Raw genomic sequence first — 20,354 nt, 5'->3', positions numbered from 1 at the left:
ATTTCCCTGAAAGACACGTGGGTACGGTTCATGCTTCGCTAGACCGTGGCTTTCCTGTTAATCCCAACGATCCGTGTTCATTTACTTACTGCATAATTATAATTTGTCGCATCTAGATTTCTTTCGGCTATAAAAAACAGAATACGATTACGGGGCTGCGACGGGGGGTGGGAACGAATAAAAATTAACGAATTATTGTGTTCTCACATAAACCACGGAGCAGTGGTCGAAACAATAACAAATATCAAAATAAATAAATGTTAAAGCTGCGAACGAAAAACCTGAAAACATGCATTAAACTCAATTAATAGGAAAAAACCGTTAGGTCGATTATTTAAAGTAAAATTACTTGGTGTACGATGTTATGCACAACAAATGAATAAAATTAAATAATTAACGCTTTGTACGGTGTATTTCACGAGTTGATATTCTGTTTCGATTGATCGTGAATTTTCGTTTTAAGGGTACATCGAACAATTAATCAATTCTATGTAGATGAATTTACGGGATGCCTTCAAGGACGTTTCACATATATTCACGGTCAACGATTTCGAGGGATTTAAATTTGGTATGCGGCGGAGGGAATTGAGTCCACGATTTTTATCCATCTTTCAAATATCGTGAACATTCATTTTTATGATAAATAAAATTGCTCTATTTTCTGAACAGCTGCAATATTTTTACTACCACTTGTTTTGGACGCACTGCAATAGATGAGAATTCTTGAGGAAAAAATCAACAGGATTTTCTCTTCGTCCAAAGATTTAAAGAATTTCATTTTATCGATTAAATACTCGTTTGGATTTCTGCTTGGAAACATGTAACACATCCTTGAAGTTTATTTGCCGCGTTTGTTCTGTCGAACGATAACTGCATTGACAACAATGAAAAAATGCATCTTCAGCCGTGAGTTGACTATTGACACGACACAATAAAATACCGAGTTACTTCGCAGTTTCATCTGCTTTTAACAAAATAAACGGGCTCGTGAAATCGGGCAGAGTTATACAGAGTCATATCGAATGTTGGTGCTCGCGGTTAGAGGATTACAGCGAGTTAAATGTATATATGTAAATATAATATTTAATAGATATAGGTACACAAGATATTTATTTTTATGGAAAATGACAGTGGTGCATGATTATTGATTTCAGTTGCTCTTATAGAGGTAGGTATAAACTGAATATACGTAAAAGCATTAACTCAATAAATGAAAAATTAAATTATTTTATGTTACACACAGCTGGTATGTAATATCTATAACACAATCATTTCAAGATACCTTTAATGCTACTGTCACTGAACTCGGCGGGGCTGGGTGGTGGGGTCGATGCCGTCCGCACAGACTTAGTTATGACTGTGGTGACGGTATGACGCGAGCGAGGCTCGAGGTGCTCTAACTTGCTCGAAATTCCAGCTACAAACCTATCCGAATTGTTACTATCTTTTATCTCGGTGCTTTCCTTTATTTCCCTGGCCGGACTGATTTTTTGCGGAATGCGAGAAACACTTATCGTTTTGACTTCATTACCCGATTGCGTAATTTCGCTAACGGTTACCCTGTCAAGAGGACCGAAAGATTCGAGCCTGGCGTCTGATTTAGGGTCAGAGATATCGACTTCTCTGATAACTTGAGTATCTCTGAGGGGCGAAGAAACTTCGTAACTACCGGAACTACCAAATGTCTCTTTCGATTCTTTTTTCGTGTCCTCCCAGAATTTCGCTGTCGAGCCTTTTATATTGTCGGTCGCGTGATCGATTTCTTTAGCTATTTTGTGGCTCGCTCCTTTAGCGCCTTTCACTATACTGGATATGACACCACCCTTTGATTTCTTGGATTTGGGGGACTTTGATTTCCCCAGGGTGACATCGCGTTCCAAGGAGTCACGAGGAGAGCTCGGCTCCGATGTCGAAGATTCACTGAACTCGTCGCTCAACGATTTTTCCTGAGCTCGCGAAGCCGCGTGCCGTGAATCGTCTAAAAACAATTGCGTCGCCGTTTTTGTATCAGGAGCGGGCTCTATGATCGAGAGATCATCGGACAATTGGACCGTTTTCTTCGTCGGCTTGCTGTGACCGTCCGAAGAGGCTTCTGGTTTATCCTTCCCATCCGCAGGTTTGGCAGACTCCAAAACGGAGTGCTCCAGAGCGTGCTTCGCACGCTCCTCTTCTTGTTTCGCTTCCTCTTTCGTCTCGTCCCAAAATTCTTTGACGTCATCGGTGACTTCGTCGACCGCGTGTTTAGCGCCTTTTATAATGCTGGATAAGAAGCCTCCACTTTTGGCTTTCGCCGCATGCGCTTCCGCTTCAACTTTTTCCTTTGATGCCTTCGTGTCTTCTTTCACTTCTTTTGCAACAGAATCCTTCGCTCTGACAGCATCTTTGCGTAATTTGTCTCCAGCATCTGCTGCTGACGCGGCCGCGACTCTTGCCCCCTCTGCGACCTCTGACTCCGTGGTTTTCACTGCATCGACGAAAGAATCTTTGGCCGCGGCCAACTTTTCTTTCGCTTTCTTTTCCGCAGCGAGTGAGTAGTCCGTTGCTTCACGAACGATGTCTGAAACTTGTTCTCTCAATTGATCCTCGCTCGCACGGATGTCCGAGGCCGCTTTGTCCTTCGAGCGCTTCGCTGATTCAGCGGCGTCGCCGAGCGCGTGCTGCACTTTGCTGGCTTCCGTCGATGCCTTTTGTTCTGCCTGATCGAGCATTTCTTTGAAATCCTCGGAAGCTTCGTCCGCAGAGTGCTTCGCACCTTTGAAGATGCCGGAGAGGAAACCGCTGCCCTTCGATTTCGTTTTCTTGGCCTCTTTCGCTGCTTTGTCCTTGGCGCGACCCGCGGCATCGATGACCGCGGTGGTACCAGCGCTCACGGATTCCTCGGCCATTTTAACGTCTTTCTGAACTTCTGACGCTGCGGCGTCTCTGGCTTTGGAAAGATTGTCTTCAACTCGCGTAGCCATCCCCGATGTCGTCTCGAGCGCATTCTTCGTCGCATCTTCGATTTTTTCACCAGTTTTTTTAATCGAATCCTGAGCTGCGAGTGCACCAGATGACACTTTGTCTTGAATGTTTTTCGCCGTTTCTCCTGTATCGTCGATAGCTTTGTGCGAGACTGCGGAAACTCCATCCGCAATGTCCCCAGCTTTCGACTGTAAACCCGAAACAGTTTTGTCTTTCGCATCTTTGATTTTCTTGGCAGCTTCGTCTGTCGCACGTCGCGCCTCGTCCTCCTCCTTGGCAGCTCCTTCCTTAGTTTCGTCCCAGAATTCTTTAACTTCTTCGGACACATCTTCAACCGCGTGTTTAGCGCCCTTGATTATACCGGAAAAGAAGCCCCCGGTTTTCGCTTTGGCCGCTTTTGCTTCCTTTTCGGCTGTTTTGATCGCCGCATCGGTGCTGTCCTTGGCAGCTTTGAGAACTCCCTCGGCTTTGTCGCCAACTGCAGCTTTAGTTCGATCCGCATCGTCACCCAATTTATGCGCACCTTCCGTAATCGCGTCCGCACTTGCGACGACTTTGGCCTTTGCCGCTTCAGCGACCTTCTTCGACTCCTTACTGACCTCGTCTTTAACCTTCGCAGCTTCAGTTTCCAATTTTCCCACTTTCTCGCTCGAGGCTTTTATCACCTCGGTTGTAGCTCCCGAGATTTTCTCAGCGGCTCTATTTGCTGCGTCCGTTATTTCGTCCCTAACAGTGGTCGCTTTATGCTCGAGCTGTTTTCCGGTGCTCTTCGCACCGTCGACGACTTCCTGCGCTCCTGATTTCGTTTCGTCTACTAGCCTGTCCTTGGCTTCGTGAATTTTCGAGATCGCTTCGTCTCCAGCATGTTTCGCGTCGTTCGCAGCTTCCTGAGCTGCTCGGCGTGCATGTTCTTCCTCTTGCACAGCTTCTTGTTTGGTCTCGTCCCAAAATTCTTTGACCTCTTCGGACACTTCTTCAACCGCATGCTTCGCACCTTTGATAATGCCGGATAAGAAGCCTCCCGTTTTGGCTTTAGCCTTTTTCGCGTCTTGTTCCAAAGCATCCTTTGTTTTGGCAACGGTATCAGCGGCATCGCTTGCTTTTCCGGCCAATGCGTCACCGGCTGCTTTACTGTCTTTTTGGATTTCAACGCACACGGAATCTTTAGCTTCGGCAACATCGTCACCTAGTTTTTTGGCCGCATCGGTCGCTGTTTTCGCTACTGAGTCGGCTGCTCCGGAAAGTTTTTCTCCGCTCGCTTTCATTGCATCCGAAATATCGTCTTTAGCGGTTGCGAGCGTTGTTTTCATTTCCTGTTTTGTTGCTTCAGTTCGATCGGCAACTTTTTGTACTCCACGGTCCTTCGCGTCTTCCACCGCTTTCACAGCATCCTGAATACCACCTTTCGCGCCATCTTTCTGTTTGGCGATCCCACTTTTCGTTTCGTCCACTAGATTTTTCGCGTCTTCGACCACTTCGTCGGCCGAGTGTTTTGCACCTTTGAAGATTCCAGATAGAAAGCCGCCGGCTTTTCCCTTCGCCTTTTTGGCGTCCTTTTCTAGCTTCTCTTTAGCGGCGTCGACACTCTTCTCAACAGCTTCAACTTCGGAGCTGATTTTCGCTTTGGCAGCTTTTGATTCTTCCTCCATTGCTCTGCCGGCAGAGTCTGCAGCTTCCGCCGCTCCTTCGCGCAACGCTAGTGAGGCATCGGCTGCTTGTTTATCTATTTTGGCTGCAGCGTCGTGTAGTTTTTCACCAGTTTTTTCAACGGCGCCTGACAAAACGTCTTTTCCTGCAGTGAATCCATGCTCGAGTCGCTCTTCGGCTACTTTGGCTTGAGCAACCACCGTTTTCGCTCGATCGGACGCATCATCCAGTACTTTTTGTGCAGTGCCTTGAACATCGGAAACTGCTTTAGCCGCGGAATCTCTCACTGCTTTCGCAGCCTCTTGCGCTCCCAGTTGCGCTTGTTCTTTTTCCAACGAAGCTTCTCTCTTAGCTTCTTCGAGGAAATCTTTGACATCGGTGGACACGTCTTCTGCAGAACTCTTCGCTCCTTTGAAGATTCCGGATAAAAACGAACCTCCTTTGGCCTTAGCTTTCTTAGTTTCCTCGCTGACAGCTTGCTTAGCCTTTCCGACGTCGTCGATAATTGTCTCTGCGGCGTCGCTACTCGCTGCGGTTATTTTTTCCTTGACTCGAGTAATTTTTTCACCGGCTCCTTTGGCTGCGTCGGCCACAGCGTCCGCGGCAGAAAGAGTAGTTTTTTCAATCTGTTGTTTCGTGGAGTCCTCGAGGTCTTTGATTTCTTGAACTTTTGCTGAAACGCCTTCTGTCAACTTATCTTTTGTGGTTTCAACATCGAGCGCCACTTTGGCTTTCGCGTCTTTGACAGATTTCGTCAAATCATCGGCAGCTTCTTGGGCTTTCTCGTGTTCGCTAGCGCCTCGTTGCTTCATTTCGTCGGCTAACTTATTCGCGTCTTCTTCCGCTTCGTCCGCTGCATGCTTAGCGCCCTTGAAGATTCCGGACAAGAATCCCCCGGCTTTCGCTTTTGTTTTCTTCGCATCTTTCGTGATTTTCTCTTTGGTGGCGTCAGCTGTTTCGGCCACTGCTTCAGCTCCAGCGACAACTTTGTCTTTAACGTCTTTCGTACCATCTTTTATCGCTTTGCCAGTCGCGTCTTTGGCATTCGATGCGTCCGTGCTCAATTGGTCGACAGCATCGGTCACAGCTTTTTTTCCTTTCGTCGTCGCCTCGGTGATCTTTTCTCCAGACATTTTTGCCGCATCGGAAAGAGTGTCTCTGGCCGATACCAATTTTCGCTCGGCTTGTTTTTCTGCCGCGGCTGTAGCATCAACGACTTTTTGCACACTCGCTGAAGCTTGCTCTTTCAAAGTGTCTTTCGACGCTTGTAAATCCGAAGCAGCTTTGCTCTTAGCGTCTTGAACCGTTTTTGCGGCGTCCTCGGCAGCTCGACGCGCTCGTTCCTCCTCTTCGGTTGCTTCTTGCTTCGTTTCATCCCAAAACTCTTTAACTTCTTCAGAAACTTCGTCAACCGCGTGTTTCGCGCTTTCCAAGATACCTGACAGGAAACCACCGCTTTTTTCTTTGGCCCTTTTCACTTCTTTTCCTACCGCGTCCTTGGCCCGATCAGCGGCTTCGATGGCAGCACTACTTGCTGCAGCGGTATTCTCTTTCACCGAATCAACACCGGTTTGAATTTTTTCATGAGTCTTGTCCACGGCTCTGTCCATGTCATCGCTCACTTTCTGTACTGCATCTTTGGTGGCTGCAGCCACTTGATTCGATACGCCCGTGATCGCTTCGTCGGTTGCTTTCTTCGAATCTTCGAAGGCACTTTTGACAGAAGCAACTTTATCGTCAACGTGTTCTTCCACTGCCTTGGCTCCGTCGGAAACTTTTTGCAGATTGGCAGAAGCTTGCTCTCTAAATTTGTCCTTCGTTGCACTCACTTCGGAACTAACCTTATCTTTGACATCTTTGGCTGATTTTGCAGTTTCATCGGCGACATCCTTCGCCTTTTCCTCAGCCTTAGCCACCCCTTGTTTAGTGGCGTCAACAAGTTCTTTAACGTCTTCGGATACTTCGTCCGACGCATGTTTCGCGCCTTTGAATATTCCTGACAGGAACCCACCAGCTTTTCCTTTAGCCTTTTTAGCGTCCTTGGTCGCCTTTTCTTTCGCGGCATCTGCAGTTTTTACGACAGCGTCGGCTCCAGCGGCGACTTTGTCTTTGGCGGCTTTAGCATCCTTCGATAGTTTATCCTTTGCAGCTTCCGCTGATTCGGCGACAGCATCAACTTTAGCGACGATTTTATCCTTTGCCAGCTTGGCATCTTTCGCTACTTCTTGCTTTGCAGCATCTGCAGTTTTCGCGACAGCATCGGCTCCAGCGACGACTTTGCCCTTCACCGCTTCCGCATCGGCTTTGATTTCTTCCCTCACAACTTCTTTAGTTTTCGCGGCACCTTCGACCACTTTTTTCGCAGCATCGGACGCGGCTGTTGAGCCCGCTGCAGCGCTTTCCGAAATCTTTTTCCCGGTTTTTCCGGCTGCATCGGCAACCGAGTCCTTGACTTCTTTCAATTTCTCTTCCGCACGCTTCTCCGCTTCCTGGGTACGGTCAATCGCGTCTTTTACACCAGCAGCAACTTTGTCTCTCGCCGAATCCTTGGTTTCTTCCATTATTGAGGCAGCTTTCGTCCCAGCATCCTTTGCGGATTTTGCCATCTCCTCTGCCGTCTGACGCGCGCGTTCCTCTTCGTCCGCAGCTTCCTGTTTCGTTTCATCCCAAAACTCTTTAACCTCTTCAGAGACCTCTTCGACAGCGTGTTTCGCCCCTTTGATTATCCCAGAAAGAAAGCCTCCACTTTTGCTCTTAGCTTTTTTCGCTTCTTTGTCCAGTGCGTCTTTTGCGTGCTCAACCGACTCGGCAACAGCTTCAGCTTCTTTAGCCGCCGCATCCTTTTTTGTCTCGATGTCCGTCCCGACTTTTTCACTCAGTGTACGAGTGCTTTCGACAGCAGTGTCTCCCAGTTTCTGAGCTGCTTCGGTCGTTGCACTCGCCGCTTTGGAGGCACTTTCGGACAAGTTGTCTCCGGTTGTTTTGGCAGCATCCATCAAAGCATCCTTCGCCGAAGTGATTGATTTTTCAACGTCTTTTTTTGTAGCATCGGTATAGTCGACCAGTTTGTCGGCAGCGTCCGTGGCTTTTTTCTCTAGCTCATCTTTTACTGCACCGCTTGCCTGGACGACTTTCCGCACACCAGTTGAAGTTTCATCCGCCAGTTTATCACCGACTTTTTTAACGTCAGCGACCGCTTCTTCTTTCGTGTCTTTCACTGCTTTAACAACCCCGTCTACGGTACTCTGTACTCGTTCTTTTTCGGCTGATGCCTCGCGTTTCGTTTCCTCGAGAAAATCTTTCGCATCCGTAGAAACTTCTTCTGCCGAATGTTTAGCACCTTTGAATATTCCTGATAGGAAGCCTCCAGCTTTCCCCTTCGCCTTTTTGGCGTCTTTTGCCACCTTGTTTTTCGTGGCTACTGCCGTTTCAACCACTGTCTGAGATACTGAATCGGCTCCCTCTTTCACGGATTTCGCGCCATCCCTAAGCTTCTTATCAGCTTCATCTTTCATCTGGACCACACCTTTGTGCAGCTTCTCAGTAGAACCGGCTGTTACCTTTGCCGCTTTACTTGCGTCATCTGAAACTTTCTCTCCCGTTGCAACAGCCGCGTCTGAAATTTCACGTGTAGCCGAAGAAATTTTATCGCCCGTCTGATCTCTGGCGGCCTGTAATTTGGAGATTGCTTTGTCTTCGACATCTTGTACAGTTTTTTCGGCTGCTTTGCGAATCCGCTCCTCTTCTTCGACAGCCTCTTCCTTAGTTTTGTCCAATAATTCTTTAACTTCCTCCGACACATCGTCGACCGCTTGTTTCGTGCCCTTGATCATTCCAGAGAAAAATCCTTTCGATTTCTCTTTTTTGTCTTCTATTTCCGCGTCAGCAGCATCAACAGCGGTTCCCACTGCAGCCATGGTTTTATCTGCGGCCAACTTTCCTTCGCTTTTAATGGCTTCGCTCATTTCGTTTTTCCCTTTAACGAGATCGGCACTTGCTTTATCGACTGATTCCGTCACGACGTTAGAACCATTCGATAGAGCGTCAGTGATCTGTTTTTCCATTGCTTTAGCACCATCTACTGCTTTTTTTGCTTCGCTGGAAATTTCCTTTGACGCTTCATCGGCAGTCGTGCCAATGTCCGATGCTATTTTGTCTGCGGTCTCGGTAACACCTTTGCTAGTTTCTTGAGCTACCTGTTTAACTTGTTCCTCAGCTTTAGCAGTGTTGTCAACGAGTTCCTTGACATCCTCGGATACTTCATCGGAAAGATGTTTAGTACCTTTGAATATTCCTGTCAGAAAACCGCCAGCTTTTCCCTTAGCTTTTTTAGCATCCTTGGCTATTTTCTCTTTTGCGTCGTCCGCTGTCCTGGCGGCAGCATTAGCTCCAGCGGCGACTTTATCTTTAGCAACTTTAGCGTCCTTCGTTACTTTGCTCTTCGCAGAATCTACAGTTTTGGCGACTGCATCAGCTCCTGCAGCGGCTTTGTCCTTCGCTGCTTTGGCATCCTTCGCAAGCGTCTTTTTCGCAGCATCTCCTGTTCTGACGACAGCGCCGACTTTGTCTTTAGCGACTTTAGCATCTTTCGCTATTTTATCTTTTGCGGCGTCTGCAGTTTTGGCGGCAGCGCGAGCTCCGGCTGCGACTTTGTCTTTAGCAACTTTAGCGTCCTTCGCTAATTTATCTTTTGCGGCATCTGCAGTTTTGGCGGCTGCATTAGCTCCAGCTGCGACTTTGTCCTTAGCAACTTTAGCATCCTTCGTTATTTTATCTTTTGCCGCATTCGCGGTTCTGGCCGCAGCGTTAGCTCCTGCAGCCACTTTGTCCTTCGCTGCGTTTGCATCCTCTTTGATTTCTTTGCTTATTGCCGTTTTAGTTTTTGCAGCAATTTTAACGACTTTGTCTTCAACGTCCGCTGCTTCTTTTGAAGCCTTGGCAGCAGTTTCCGAAATCTTTTCTCCAGTTGCTTTTACTTTTTCTTCCGCTTGCTTCTCCACTTCCTTGGTATGGTCAATTGCGTCTTGTACACCAGCAGCAACTTTGTCTCTCGCCGAATCCTTGGTTTCTTCCATTATTGAGGCAGCTTTCGTCCCAGCATCCTTTGCAGATTTTGCAATCTCCTCTGCCGTCTGACGCGCATGCTCTTCTTCATCCGCAGCTTCTTGTTTCGTTTCATCCCAAAACTCTTTAACCTCTTCAGAGACCTCTTCGACAGCGTGTTTCGCCCCTTTGATTATTCCGGATAAGAAGCCACCGCCCTTGGCCTTCGCTTTTTTAGCTTCCTTTTCTGCTGTGTCTTTAGCAGCGTGTGCAGTGTCACTTATCACTTCACCGGCGGTTGTAACTTCCTTTCTAGTGTCCTCAACGCCAGCTTTCAGTTTTTCACTAACAGCATCTTTGGCCTTATCAGCTTTTTCAGCAAGTTTTTGTGTTTCAGTTGTTAACGCCTCTGCAGCATGCGTCGTGGTTTCTAACGCTTTTTCTCCGATTTCTTTCGTTGCATCGGTTATTCCAGCTTTGGCAGCACTGAGATTGTCTTGGACATGCTCTTCTGCAACTTTGCTACTGTCCAGTACTTGTTGCATGGATACCGAAGCATCCTTCACGACTGTATCTTTAGCAGCTTGGGCTTTTTCTTTAGCTGCTCTTTCAGCATCGGCCAAAGCACGCCTCGCTTCTTCTTCTTCCCTCGCAGCCTCTTTCTTCGTCTCCTCGAGGAAATCTTTCACATCTTCAGTAACTTCGTCTGCCGAATGTTTAGCGCCTTTGAAAATGCCAGACAAAAAACCACCAGCTTTGGCTTTGGCTTTTTTAGCGTCTTTCCCCAGTTTTTCTTTCGCTGCTTCTGCACTGTCCACAATGTTTTCAGCACTCGTTACAATTTTGTCTTTCGCGGCTTTTTCGTCTTGTTTTATTTCAGTAATTACTGCATCCTTGGTACGAGCAGCGTCCATGGCCAATTTTTCAGCCGCGTCTGCTGCCGTTTTCGCTGTTTTGTCGGCAGCTTCTACGACTTTGGCGCCAGCTGCTTTCGCTGCATCGGTCGTTGCATCTTTCGTAGCCTCAACTTTATCTTCCGCTGCATCGGTTTTCTCCACGATTATCTTTGTACCGGCAGCGACGTCTCCCGCCACTTTGTCTTTCGCATCTTTAGCAGCTTCCGCACTTTTTTCCGCGATTTGATGTGCTTGTTCTTCACCCTTCGACGCTTCTTCCCTCGCCTCATCGACGAGCTCCTTGACATCCTCAGCAACGTCATCGGCAGCGTGTTTTCCACTTTTGAAAATGCCGGAGAAAAATCCTCCAGCTTTTGCTTTAGTCTTCTTGGCATCTTTTACGACGTTTTCTTTAGCAGCGTCCACAGCTTCAAGACCAGCTTCTCCTTCAGCAATGATTTTTTCCTTCATTGCTTTGACTTCTTCACTCGCAGCGTCCTTGCTTGACCGGATGTCAGCGTTTACCTTTTCTACTCCATCTTTTACAGCTTTGTCGGCTTTCGTACCAGATTCGACTATTTTTTCTTCCGTCACTTTGACGGCACTTTTAACTAAATCTACGGTAGAAGAAGCCGTTTTTTCTGCTCGTTTCTTCGCTTCTTTTGCTTCGTCACTGACTTTCTCAAGATCATCGGACACCTTTACGGCGAGTTTGTCCTTCGTATCTTTGACATCCGCAACAATTTCACTTTTAGCATCTTTCAGAGATTTTGCAGCGTCATCGGTGGCTTGTTTAATTTTCGTTTTTTCTTTGGCCGCCTCGTCCGCAGTTTCTTCAACGAACGCGTTGACGTCCTCTGAAACCTCATCCGCGGCGTGCTTAGAACCTTTGAATATGCCAGAGAGGAAACCACCGGCTTTGGCTTTCGCTTTCTTGGCATCTTTTACCGCTTTCTCCTTCGCGGCATCTGCGCTTTCAGTTACGGTCTCGACTCCTGCGGATAATTTCTCTTTCACTGCTTTAGCATCTTCTTCGATCTCTTTGCCGACAGCATCTTTGGCCTTTTTGGTATCTTTGCTCAATTTTCCAGCCGCATCGCTCGTGGTTTTCGCGGCTTTGGCTGCTCCGTCGGAAACCTTTTGCCCGGTTGCTTCGACGCCGGCGATCACCGCATCTTTCGCACCCGTCAACCTCTCCGAAGCATGTTTTTCCGCTGCTTTTCCGTGATCGACGGTTTTCTGCAATTCGTCAGACGCCGTCTCTTTGACCTTGTCTTTAACTTCGACTATTTTTGCAGCAGTTTTGTCAACAGTGCTCGCAACTGATTTTCCAGTTTCATCAACGGCATGACGCGCTTGCTTTTCTTCCTCGGCAGCTTCTTTTTTCGTATCATCCCAAAATTCTTTAACGTCATCCGAAACCTCTTCGACCACGTGCTTAGCGCCTTTGAGAAGCCCTTGTAAAAAGCCGCCTCCTTCTTTGTCGTGAGATTTGTCTTCGGCTTTGTCTACGGATTCCTTTTCCCCAAGTCCGTCGGCGGCTTTTGCGTCTTGATCCCGTGGGAGAGACCCTTCGTATGGCTTCGCTAAAGAATCGGCTACATTTCTCGTGTCTTCCAAAAACTTGCCCGTTGCAATTCTCAGCTCTTCGTCACCACTGTCAAAGGAAACGTCGGTTGCTGAGCTTTTTTCTCGTGACTTGCTTCTTCTCTTGAGGGTGGATTTCGGGCTCTTAAAGATTCCGAAAAGTCCACCTTTTTCTTTCACATCGGTGGTGTCTTGTGGCTTATCATCCGCAGTTACTCCCACCGTACCGGCGTCTTTTGCCTCAACCGTGGTGCTGTCAATGGCCGGGCTCGCGCCACGCTTGTCCAGACTACCCGTTTTAACTTTAACGTCTTCCGAGGGCGCAGGCTTCGTCTTCTCGTTCGGGGAAGCCTCTTCCTTCGCCGATTCGTACAAAGTGTCCGCGGTGCGTTTCGTGTCTTCTAGGAACTTGGTAGTCGCGTCCCTCACTTCTCGTTGTTGTTCCTCATCGCCACTTTCGAACGATGCTTCTTTCGATGTGCTGCGTTCCCTCGAACGACTCTTCTTCCTGCTCTTTAGCTTGGGGCTTTTGAACATACCGAAGAAGGTCCGTTGTTTGCCATCGTCGGACGCTTGCGAGTCTTCTAAATCGTCCGAGTTATCTTTCGAAGCAACTTCGGAAATCAATGCTGGTGGAGACTTAGTCGATATGCCATTTTCCTTATCGGCTCTTGAATCTTGAGGCTTTTCGATTATTTTGCTCGACGTAGAATACACTTTCGTGGCTAACTTTTCAACGCCATGTTTCTCTTGGTCTCTGGGTTGTTCTTTCGCCAAAGCGACATCGTACAAAGAGCTGTCGACTTTGTCCCGCGGTGTGTCCGAGGTGGCCTCCAGGGTCGTGACAAATTTGTCCATTTTCCCGTCACCTTCGTTCCTTCGTTCCACTTCGTATATCGCTGGTACTTGCATTTTTTCCGCAGCTTTTCTCGTGTCCTCGAGGAAGGTTCCAGTCGCGATTCGGAGCTCTTCATCGCCGCTGTCAAACGACTCGTGTTTCGAGGGATCCTTGTCCTTCGATCGGCTACGTTTTTTACCTTTAGGACTTTTGAAAATGCCAAAGAAGCCTCCGCTTTTGCCTTCATCTTCGGAGTCCTTCGACCCGTCCGTAGCCACCTCCGGCTTCTTACCATCCGCTACACTATCTTTGACGTTCTTGAGGGTCGTTTGGATCGTTGATTTAATCTCGTCGCCGGAGCGTTTCGCATCACCTGCCATCTTCTTACCGGACTTAACGGGTTCCTCGACAAGGTCCTTCACGGCATCACTCGTTACTGCAATATCCTCGTCGATGAGACGAATTTGTTCTCCAATCGTTGATTCGCCATCCCTGATAAGTTTCTTCGAATCCTCTTTAGCTTCTTTCACTCCGTGCGAGGGCTCTTTCGTGCCATTGGTCACAGACTTTTCGCCGGTTTTTGCACCACTGGGAATCTTCGTTCCGACCTTTTGCATGGATTCTGTGACATCCTTAGCGTCCTTCCCACTTTTCTTCATCTTTTCTTCAGCCATTTCAGCGGCTTTTTTCGCATCGTCTGCTGCGGCGTCGATGCTCTCCTCGAGTTTCGGCTTCGAGCTTCGGAAGAGGCTGGAGAAAAAGCCCGGTTTTGATTTTTTTTCATCATCGTCATCGGTGTCGGTGGCGGAAGTTCCTCTGATCTCTTCAGTTGATTTGCTAGTCGTCTCCACCATCGGATCACTCTTCTTCTGAGCGGTTTCGTCCAGATGAGAGTGAAAAAGAGCAGCGGATCGCCTGGAATCTTCAAGAAAATCGGCTGTGGCGTTCCTCACGTTGAACTCTGGTCCAGAGACTTCGATAGTAGGTGGTGATATGGAAATAATAATTTTACTGGCTGTTTGCAGCGGTTGCTGGTCCGTAGATTTTCTGGAATCTTCGAGGAGTTTCGTCGTAAGATTCTTCGTTTCTTCGTCCCCGCTGTCGAAAGAGGTGTCTTTCGAATCTTTCGACTTGGTTTTCTTGAGTTTCGGTCCTTTGAATATACCGCTGAAAATTCCGGCGGACTTGTCTTTTTGTTTTTTAGATTCATCGTCAATTTTGTCCTTGCCATCGGCTGCCGATTGTTGTGCAGCATTGTACACGACTTCGTAAGCGGATTGTTTGCCATCATCGGCTGGCTGATCTTTCTCTAGGTTTTTTCTAGGATCAGTTTTCAGAATGCCTTTGACATCCTTGGACTTGGCCGACGGGTCAATTTGTCCTGTTGGTGGTTTTTCAGCGACTTCTTTGTCCTCTCTGGACAATTTTTCCTTCTCGCTCTCGAGGCTCTTGCCGCCCGTTTCGGCCAGCATCGTAGCGCAGTCTGGAAAGACTTTGGCGATGCTTTTGGCCGCGTTTTCTGTGGCTTGATCGGTTGTAACGTTTGTGTCAAACGAAACCGTTTGCCCGTGCAACTTGGCTCGATCATCACCGGCAATCGTTTCGACAACGCTTGGAGACTCTTTCGAGCGACTGTCCACTACTGTGACGATCCTCTCGTCGCTCTTCGGACCTTTCGTAACGACAGTTTTCGTGATAACGCGCTCGGTGGTTGTGGGACCGGTAGAAACAGTTATTTTACCGTCGATCGGATCAGCCTGAGTCAAACCGATAACCGGATCGCTGTCACCGAAATAATGCGTTTTCCGTATCGGTACAGATTCACTCGTTATTTCAGTTACGACCGGGCGTTCGTACTCACGAACGGTAGTTGTCCTCGTAATAACGGATTGCCCAGACTCCGGATCACCTTGAGTAGTAACAATTGTTCTCGTCGAGACTACCGTACCCTTAGATTCATCTTTACCCCCTATTTGCCTACTTTCTTTTGTAATCGAACGTTCAAAATCGCCGATCTTTCTAGCACTCGTGGCTCGAGCGAAGTCAGGCTCATCTGCAATATTAATATCATCGAGACGACCTAAACGCTGGCCTACAGCACCTCCTGCCTCATTACTCGATCGCGCATCATCATGATAAACCCCCGACCACCCTTCCTTCGCTAACTTCTCCTTCTCATTTTCTGCGTCTTGTATAACACCTGTTAATTAAGTATTAAACATTTTAGGCATCGAAAAACATAATAAACATAATATCGTCACAAGTGTTTTTGTAATCTCGTTTTTTTGCTGTTTCTTTTTTTTTATTTATTTTTTAAATATCTCGTCATCATTAGTGTAAGCTGGCTGGCTGAATATTTTTGCCCATTGATGGAGCAGCAGTTAAACTTCGCCGTGGTAATTGTGCTTAGTGTTCGTGCTGTGGAGCAGCTATCTTCGTGATGGAAAAAAAAAAAAAACAATGTCTTTTATTTTTTATTCTTTGTAAGTACTATAACCGTGTTGCCATTGAATTAATATAGAAGTGACACGAATAATCCATCGAGGAGATCTGGCAGTCTGACGGTCAAGAGAAATTCTGTCGCCCCACTCTTCTCTTGTGCGGTTCAATTTTCGAGAAAAACAAAAATTACACGTTGTCGTTTCTCCAACGGAGAACAGAGTGTAACCATCGCTTTCCTTAAAAAATAGAGGATTTTTGAGAAAAGAGGGTACCTGCTACACAGCTATTTCTCTCTAGCATTATGGCGGCGCATACTGATATCGACCAGATTGCCTCGAATGGACAAAGTCAATACGTTATTCTCACTGATGAGTTCAGTCACAATTCGATATTCGGTAAAATTTTGATGAGCACGTCAAAAGTACGCTGAGTACGAATGATTGGAGAACAGTGACAAGAAATTTATTGCTCTGCAAAATGTTCGTGTTGACGTATCAACGATTCCAGAGTACAGAAGGATCGTATGAAAATTAATGTCTATCGAATGCAAGTGATCCACGGTTAAATCGATCGTCAAATCAAATCAACGTGAAATATTAGTTTCGATTTTTTAGTACTTTAGAAGAGTAAAAAAATTAAACATTTATCAATTTCAATTCTATTGCATTGATCGTAGCGCGACAAAACATCGAAATCCAGCATTAATCGAAAAAAATTGGAGGTCTCATCGACCCCAAAACGACAGCTGCTCCGTGCGCCCACACAGCCAGTTCATGCAACGCCAAACAATTGCAGCTTAACCTTTGCTGAAACAAATTTTACGTTGGAAATACGAAAGAATAGAAAGATAGAAAGAAAAATGGAGTAAGAAAGAGAAAATATTAGTGAATCGTTACAAAATGAGAATGTATGTTTCGTTGATGCTGTATTTGTTTTTTTTTCTTGTTTTTTCGAGTTACGAAAATGATCGCTTGACGAATAATTATCACCACGGATAACCGAGAGATTGTCGAAAAAGCGAAATAATAATAATAATAATAATAATTACATGAAAATAATCGTAATGATACTTAATATGTTAAAATTTCATGATTAAAAGCAAGCTTTCTCAATCGTTGAGATCTGCACCGGATATCAATAACCTGCTGGTGTGAGAAAATAATATAATAATACTATTAACAATAATAATAATAATAATAATCATAATAATATGACTAACAATGCTATACGTAAGTGGGTTATGAAAGTCGTAAGCTTTCGAGTGCCCTGTGATATGCGAACACCAAATTTGTTCTCTGTCATATTGCATATGGCACACTTGGTAAAAAAAAAAGCCGCGGACTTTGAACATTTCGAATTTGAAAAGCGTGCTTACAATGATTTATTTAGTTTCTCGAATGTAGAAAAATTGAAACGTCCTGTTTCGAAACTGGAACGAACGACAAAAGTTAATTGTATTCGTTAGCACGTTTTTTTTCGTTCTGGGAATTCGAAACGTAGGCGTCAGCCTTGGAATGCTCATCCAATTTTGTTAATTGATTCCATATACGAGTCCTATTGAGCGAGCAACCCAATTTTTGCTAATTAATTTACCTACGAAATAGTTGTACATGCTTTACGGAGTTACTATGTATAATTTCATATGTCATGTATGTATACATACGAAGATGGGCAAGCGCGACAAATCAGTACATCGCTCTCGAGACAAGGAAAACGTGGTCATAAAGTTTTTTCAGACTTCTCTTTCCACATACAAAGCACTTATGTTTACATACATATTTATAGAAGAGAGAAAGACAGCGAGAAAGAATTGAAGATAGATAGAAAGAAAGATAGAGAAATTGGAATAAAAAAATGATTTTCGGCGTTTATTAACGATTCTCAAAGACGCCCGCTGCTAAGGCAAAGCATCGCCCCTCAACCCTTCGACGATTTTTAGAATAAATCTTTCATTTTGATTTTTTAGTTTTTTAAAATGTTTAATAGCAATTCACTTACCGGTTACTAGTCTGTTGGCGTCCTCGTAAACCCTCTGACGTTTATTATCGTCGTCGTCAGGTACGTCGACCGACTTTTTCGTCATAGTATCCGATACGTGACACTTGTGGGCAACATAGTCGGCCATATCGTCGCAAAATTCTTTTTCTTCACTGGCGTATTTGTCTTTTATGGGGGTCGAGGTACCGTTGAATACAGTGCCGTTCGTGATAGTGACATGCTGTTTAGCTGTGGAGTGCAAAAATAAATGTGTCTTGCTGAAATCGTACGAAGTTTAAGAGAAAAGAAATCTCGGAAGGAGAGAAAGAAGAAATAATATTAAAAAGAAAAAGCAACGGCCGGGGCCAGGAGAAGATTTTTTACATCTAGACTCGACGGATAAAATCACTGAACTTGATAATTAAAAATACAATTAATTGATCATTACAAAATATCTGCAGACGGTGAAAATGAATGCACTGCTTACATTACCACATAAAAAGTATCGAAATACAAATGAAAATCACGAGATTAGAGGCACGTGACAAAAATCTTCTTTTATCCGCATTATTGATTAAGCCCAACGGTTCTTTTTATAAAAAAGTAATAAAAATTTTCTGAAACACGTGCCGAATATCGCGTAAAGTATTTGTGGCGGTTCGCGCGTCTTCTGACAAACGGTGACTAAAAGGCGCGTGAGTGAGCTGTGATTCAGTGCAACTTCGCTGCTGCTCTTGGCAAATGGCAAAAGTTATCGCGTATTACACTCCGTCTTTTATTCGAAAAGTGACATCATAACACTTCCTTCTCGTTAGCTTCTAGTTAAATACGACGGAATTTCGATCGCCATAGCCGATGCGTCACACGAATAAATCGCGCATAGATATTCATGTGCATGAACACAATGTCGTTCAAAAATTCGAATGTATCCTCACTTATTTTTATTGCATTTTCATAAAACTTGAAGGAAATGTGTATTTTCAGTTCGATCAATTTAAAAATGGCGAATTTGTCCAATTTAACGAGTGAATTTTATAATATTAAGTGGAAAAATTGAATGTTTATTGCATTTGAAATGCAAATATTGAATAAGTTTAGGATAAAATTACTAATCAAGTTAGTGAGAAATTGATTCAACGATAAAGTTTTTAATACTTTCATTGTTCTTTTTTATTCGATTCCGGGCTGCTTGCTGAACATTGATCAGAAACGAGGACGCATTCAAACTTTCACGCGGCACTTGTTAACATTTTTTTGCACGTCACCTCATGAAACTTTATGGATAAATGATAAATACGCTATAAAAGTTGAAATAAGGTGATGGAGAGCGTGTTTCGGTTACTCACTCGGTTTGCGCGTCACGTTGCCCATGCTGAGATCTTCAACGGACTCGGAATCCTGCAAACGTCCAAACTGTTAGAGAATTATGACACGAGATTCCCGGCAGATGAGGTAATTTTACATTCCTCGAGAACAATAGTGGGAAGTGGATAATGAGAAGACTCGTCAATTGTAGCCGATGAAACCGTTGATAATGGAACTCTCTATGGCGTTTCAACCAATGATTCTTAATGCTACAAGCGCATAGTTTTATTGTCAATTATGTTACCATCGTCGCTTAGAGAAATGGGAGTAAAAAGTCGACAGGAATATAAAAAACGAATTGTTTTTCATCGTGAAGCACTGAGCATAAAATTGAAAGTTGTTTTATATTCAATTCAAATGCGCAAATGTTTGTTTATTTTTTCTATCTCAATTTCGCATTTCCAGTATAAATAACCGAAGCATTGCAGGGAAATAGAAACAAAATTTCCTCCAAGCTAAAAATTGTACATTTTTTCAATTAAGAAACCAAAAAATCAACAAATCTTACCCTCATTCGATCAGGTTCCTCGTAGTCTGGATCCAATTTCGGGTCCAAAGTACCGTCGCGTCTGAGAGAAGAATCTCTCGAGGGCCCCAGTTCCTCTTTCAACGAATCAAATCCTTTTTGATCGAGTCTTACTCTCGCGACGGCTTTTTCGACATCGTCGGTAACGAGTTCAACATTGAATATACAAGTTTTGACGATATCTTCACGGCCTATTTTGTTGAGTGCTTTTTCAAGTGTGTTTCCTGAAGAAAAACAAAAACAAAAATCCACTAATATTATCAAATACGAAGTATAAAAAGGTTTTTATTGCCCAATTTATCGTTGATCTTCAACATGGTTAAACCGGAAATGATTGTATACGGTGCTCCCTATCAGTTTTTAATGACGAACCTCGATCACGCACGATTCGGACGCGCGAAGGTGGTGCTCGATTAAATATTAACGAGAGCTCGCTCGTGTATCCAGCCACTGAAGGATTTTCGTATTCCTGATATAAAGATATGAACATTTTCACTGTTCAGGATCAAAGCGTCAGGCCCAGAGCTCGTCCCAACTTTGATTTTTTTCTTCTATTTAAAAATACACAATTTATCCTTCGGTGATACGAAAATCACTTTTATAATCTGCTCAACTAATAAATTTAATTAATTCCTATGAAAAAAAAAACCTAATAAACAAAAATAGAAAGGTATTTTGCTCCGATCAGAAGCAATTTAATTTCACTGCACTCAAATATTCAAAGAGATTGAATGGAGGCGACGCATGCACCACCTTCGTATCGCTGCGTACACTGAACTGACTGATTTGTTGTGTTCACGACTCCCGATAATAGCAATGATGTTATGTTTCGTGATTACTTGGCCAAGGCGAATCAATTAGTATGAAGAGGGGACACAAGAACGCGGGACCACGTGTGTGTTGTGCCGAGCATAATAATGCTCCCGGTGATATCATAAACTACGTATCTGCAGAGATTCCTTACTTCCGAGCGTTCGTTCTATCGTCACCTTGGTTCCAAACTGGTTTTTTTTTCTCCACGCCGTCTCAGAGCTATCGTTTTTTCTTCTATTTTTTCCACTGTTTATTTCGG

The 20,354-nt window shown here is 45.0% G+C and overlaps 1 protein-coding gene across 15 annotated transcripts in view; it reads right to left on the bottom strand.

Moving 5' to 3' along the window:
- Positions 1–20,354, bottom strand: part of LOC122409981 (ankyrin-2-like) — a 92,548-nt gene that overhangs the window by 8,665 nt on the left and 63,529 nt on the right. For all 15 annotated transcript variants that reach the window (XR_006260812.1, XR_006260814.1, XR_006260820.1 and 12 more), the window contains 4 exons: positions 19,265–19,506; positions 18,738–18,789; positions 17,413–17,640; positions 1,283–15,172 (listed from right to left, as the gene is read on the bottom strand). Coding sequence is in view for 3 of the 15 variants with exons in the window: in XM_043417928.1 (XP_043273863.1) it covers positions 1,283–15,172; positions 17,413–17,640; positions 18,738–18,789; positions 19,265–19,506 (14,412 nt within the window). In the remaining 12 variants the exon portion in view is untranslated. The remainder of the gene's footprint in view (positions 1–1,282; positions 15,173–17,412; positions 17,641–18,737; positions 18,790–19,264; positions 19,507–20,354) is intronic.

The sequence above is a fragment of the Venturia canescens genome, chromosome 4, assembly GCF_019457755.1.
Source record: "Venturia canescens isolate UGA chromosome 4, ASM1945775v1, whole genome shotgun sequence".
In the NCBI taxonomy this organism is placed as follows: domain Eukaryota; kingdom Metazoa; phylum Arthropoda; class Insecta; order Hymenoptera; family Ichneumonidae; genus Venturia; species Venturia canescens.
The sequence above is the reverse complement of the archived record's forward strand: the minus strand, read 5'-3'. Positions and strand labels throughout refer to the sequence as shown.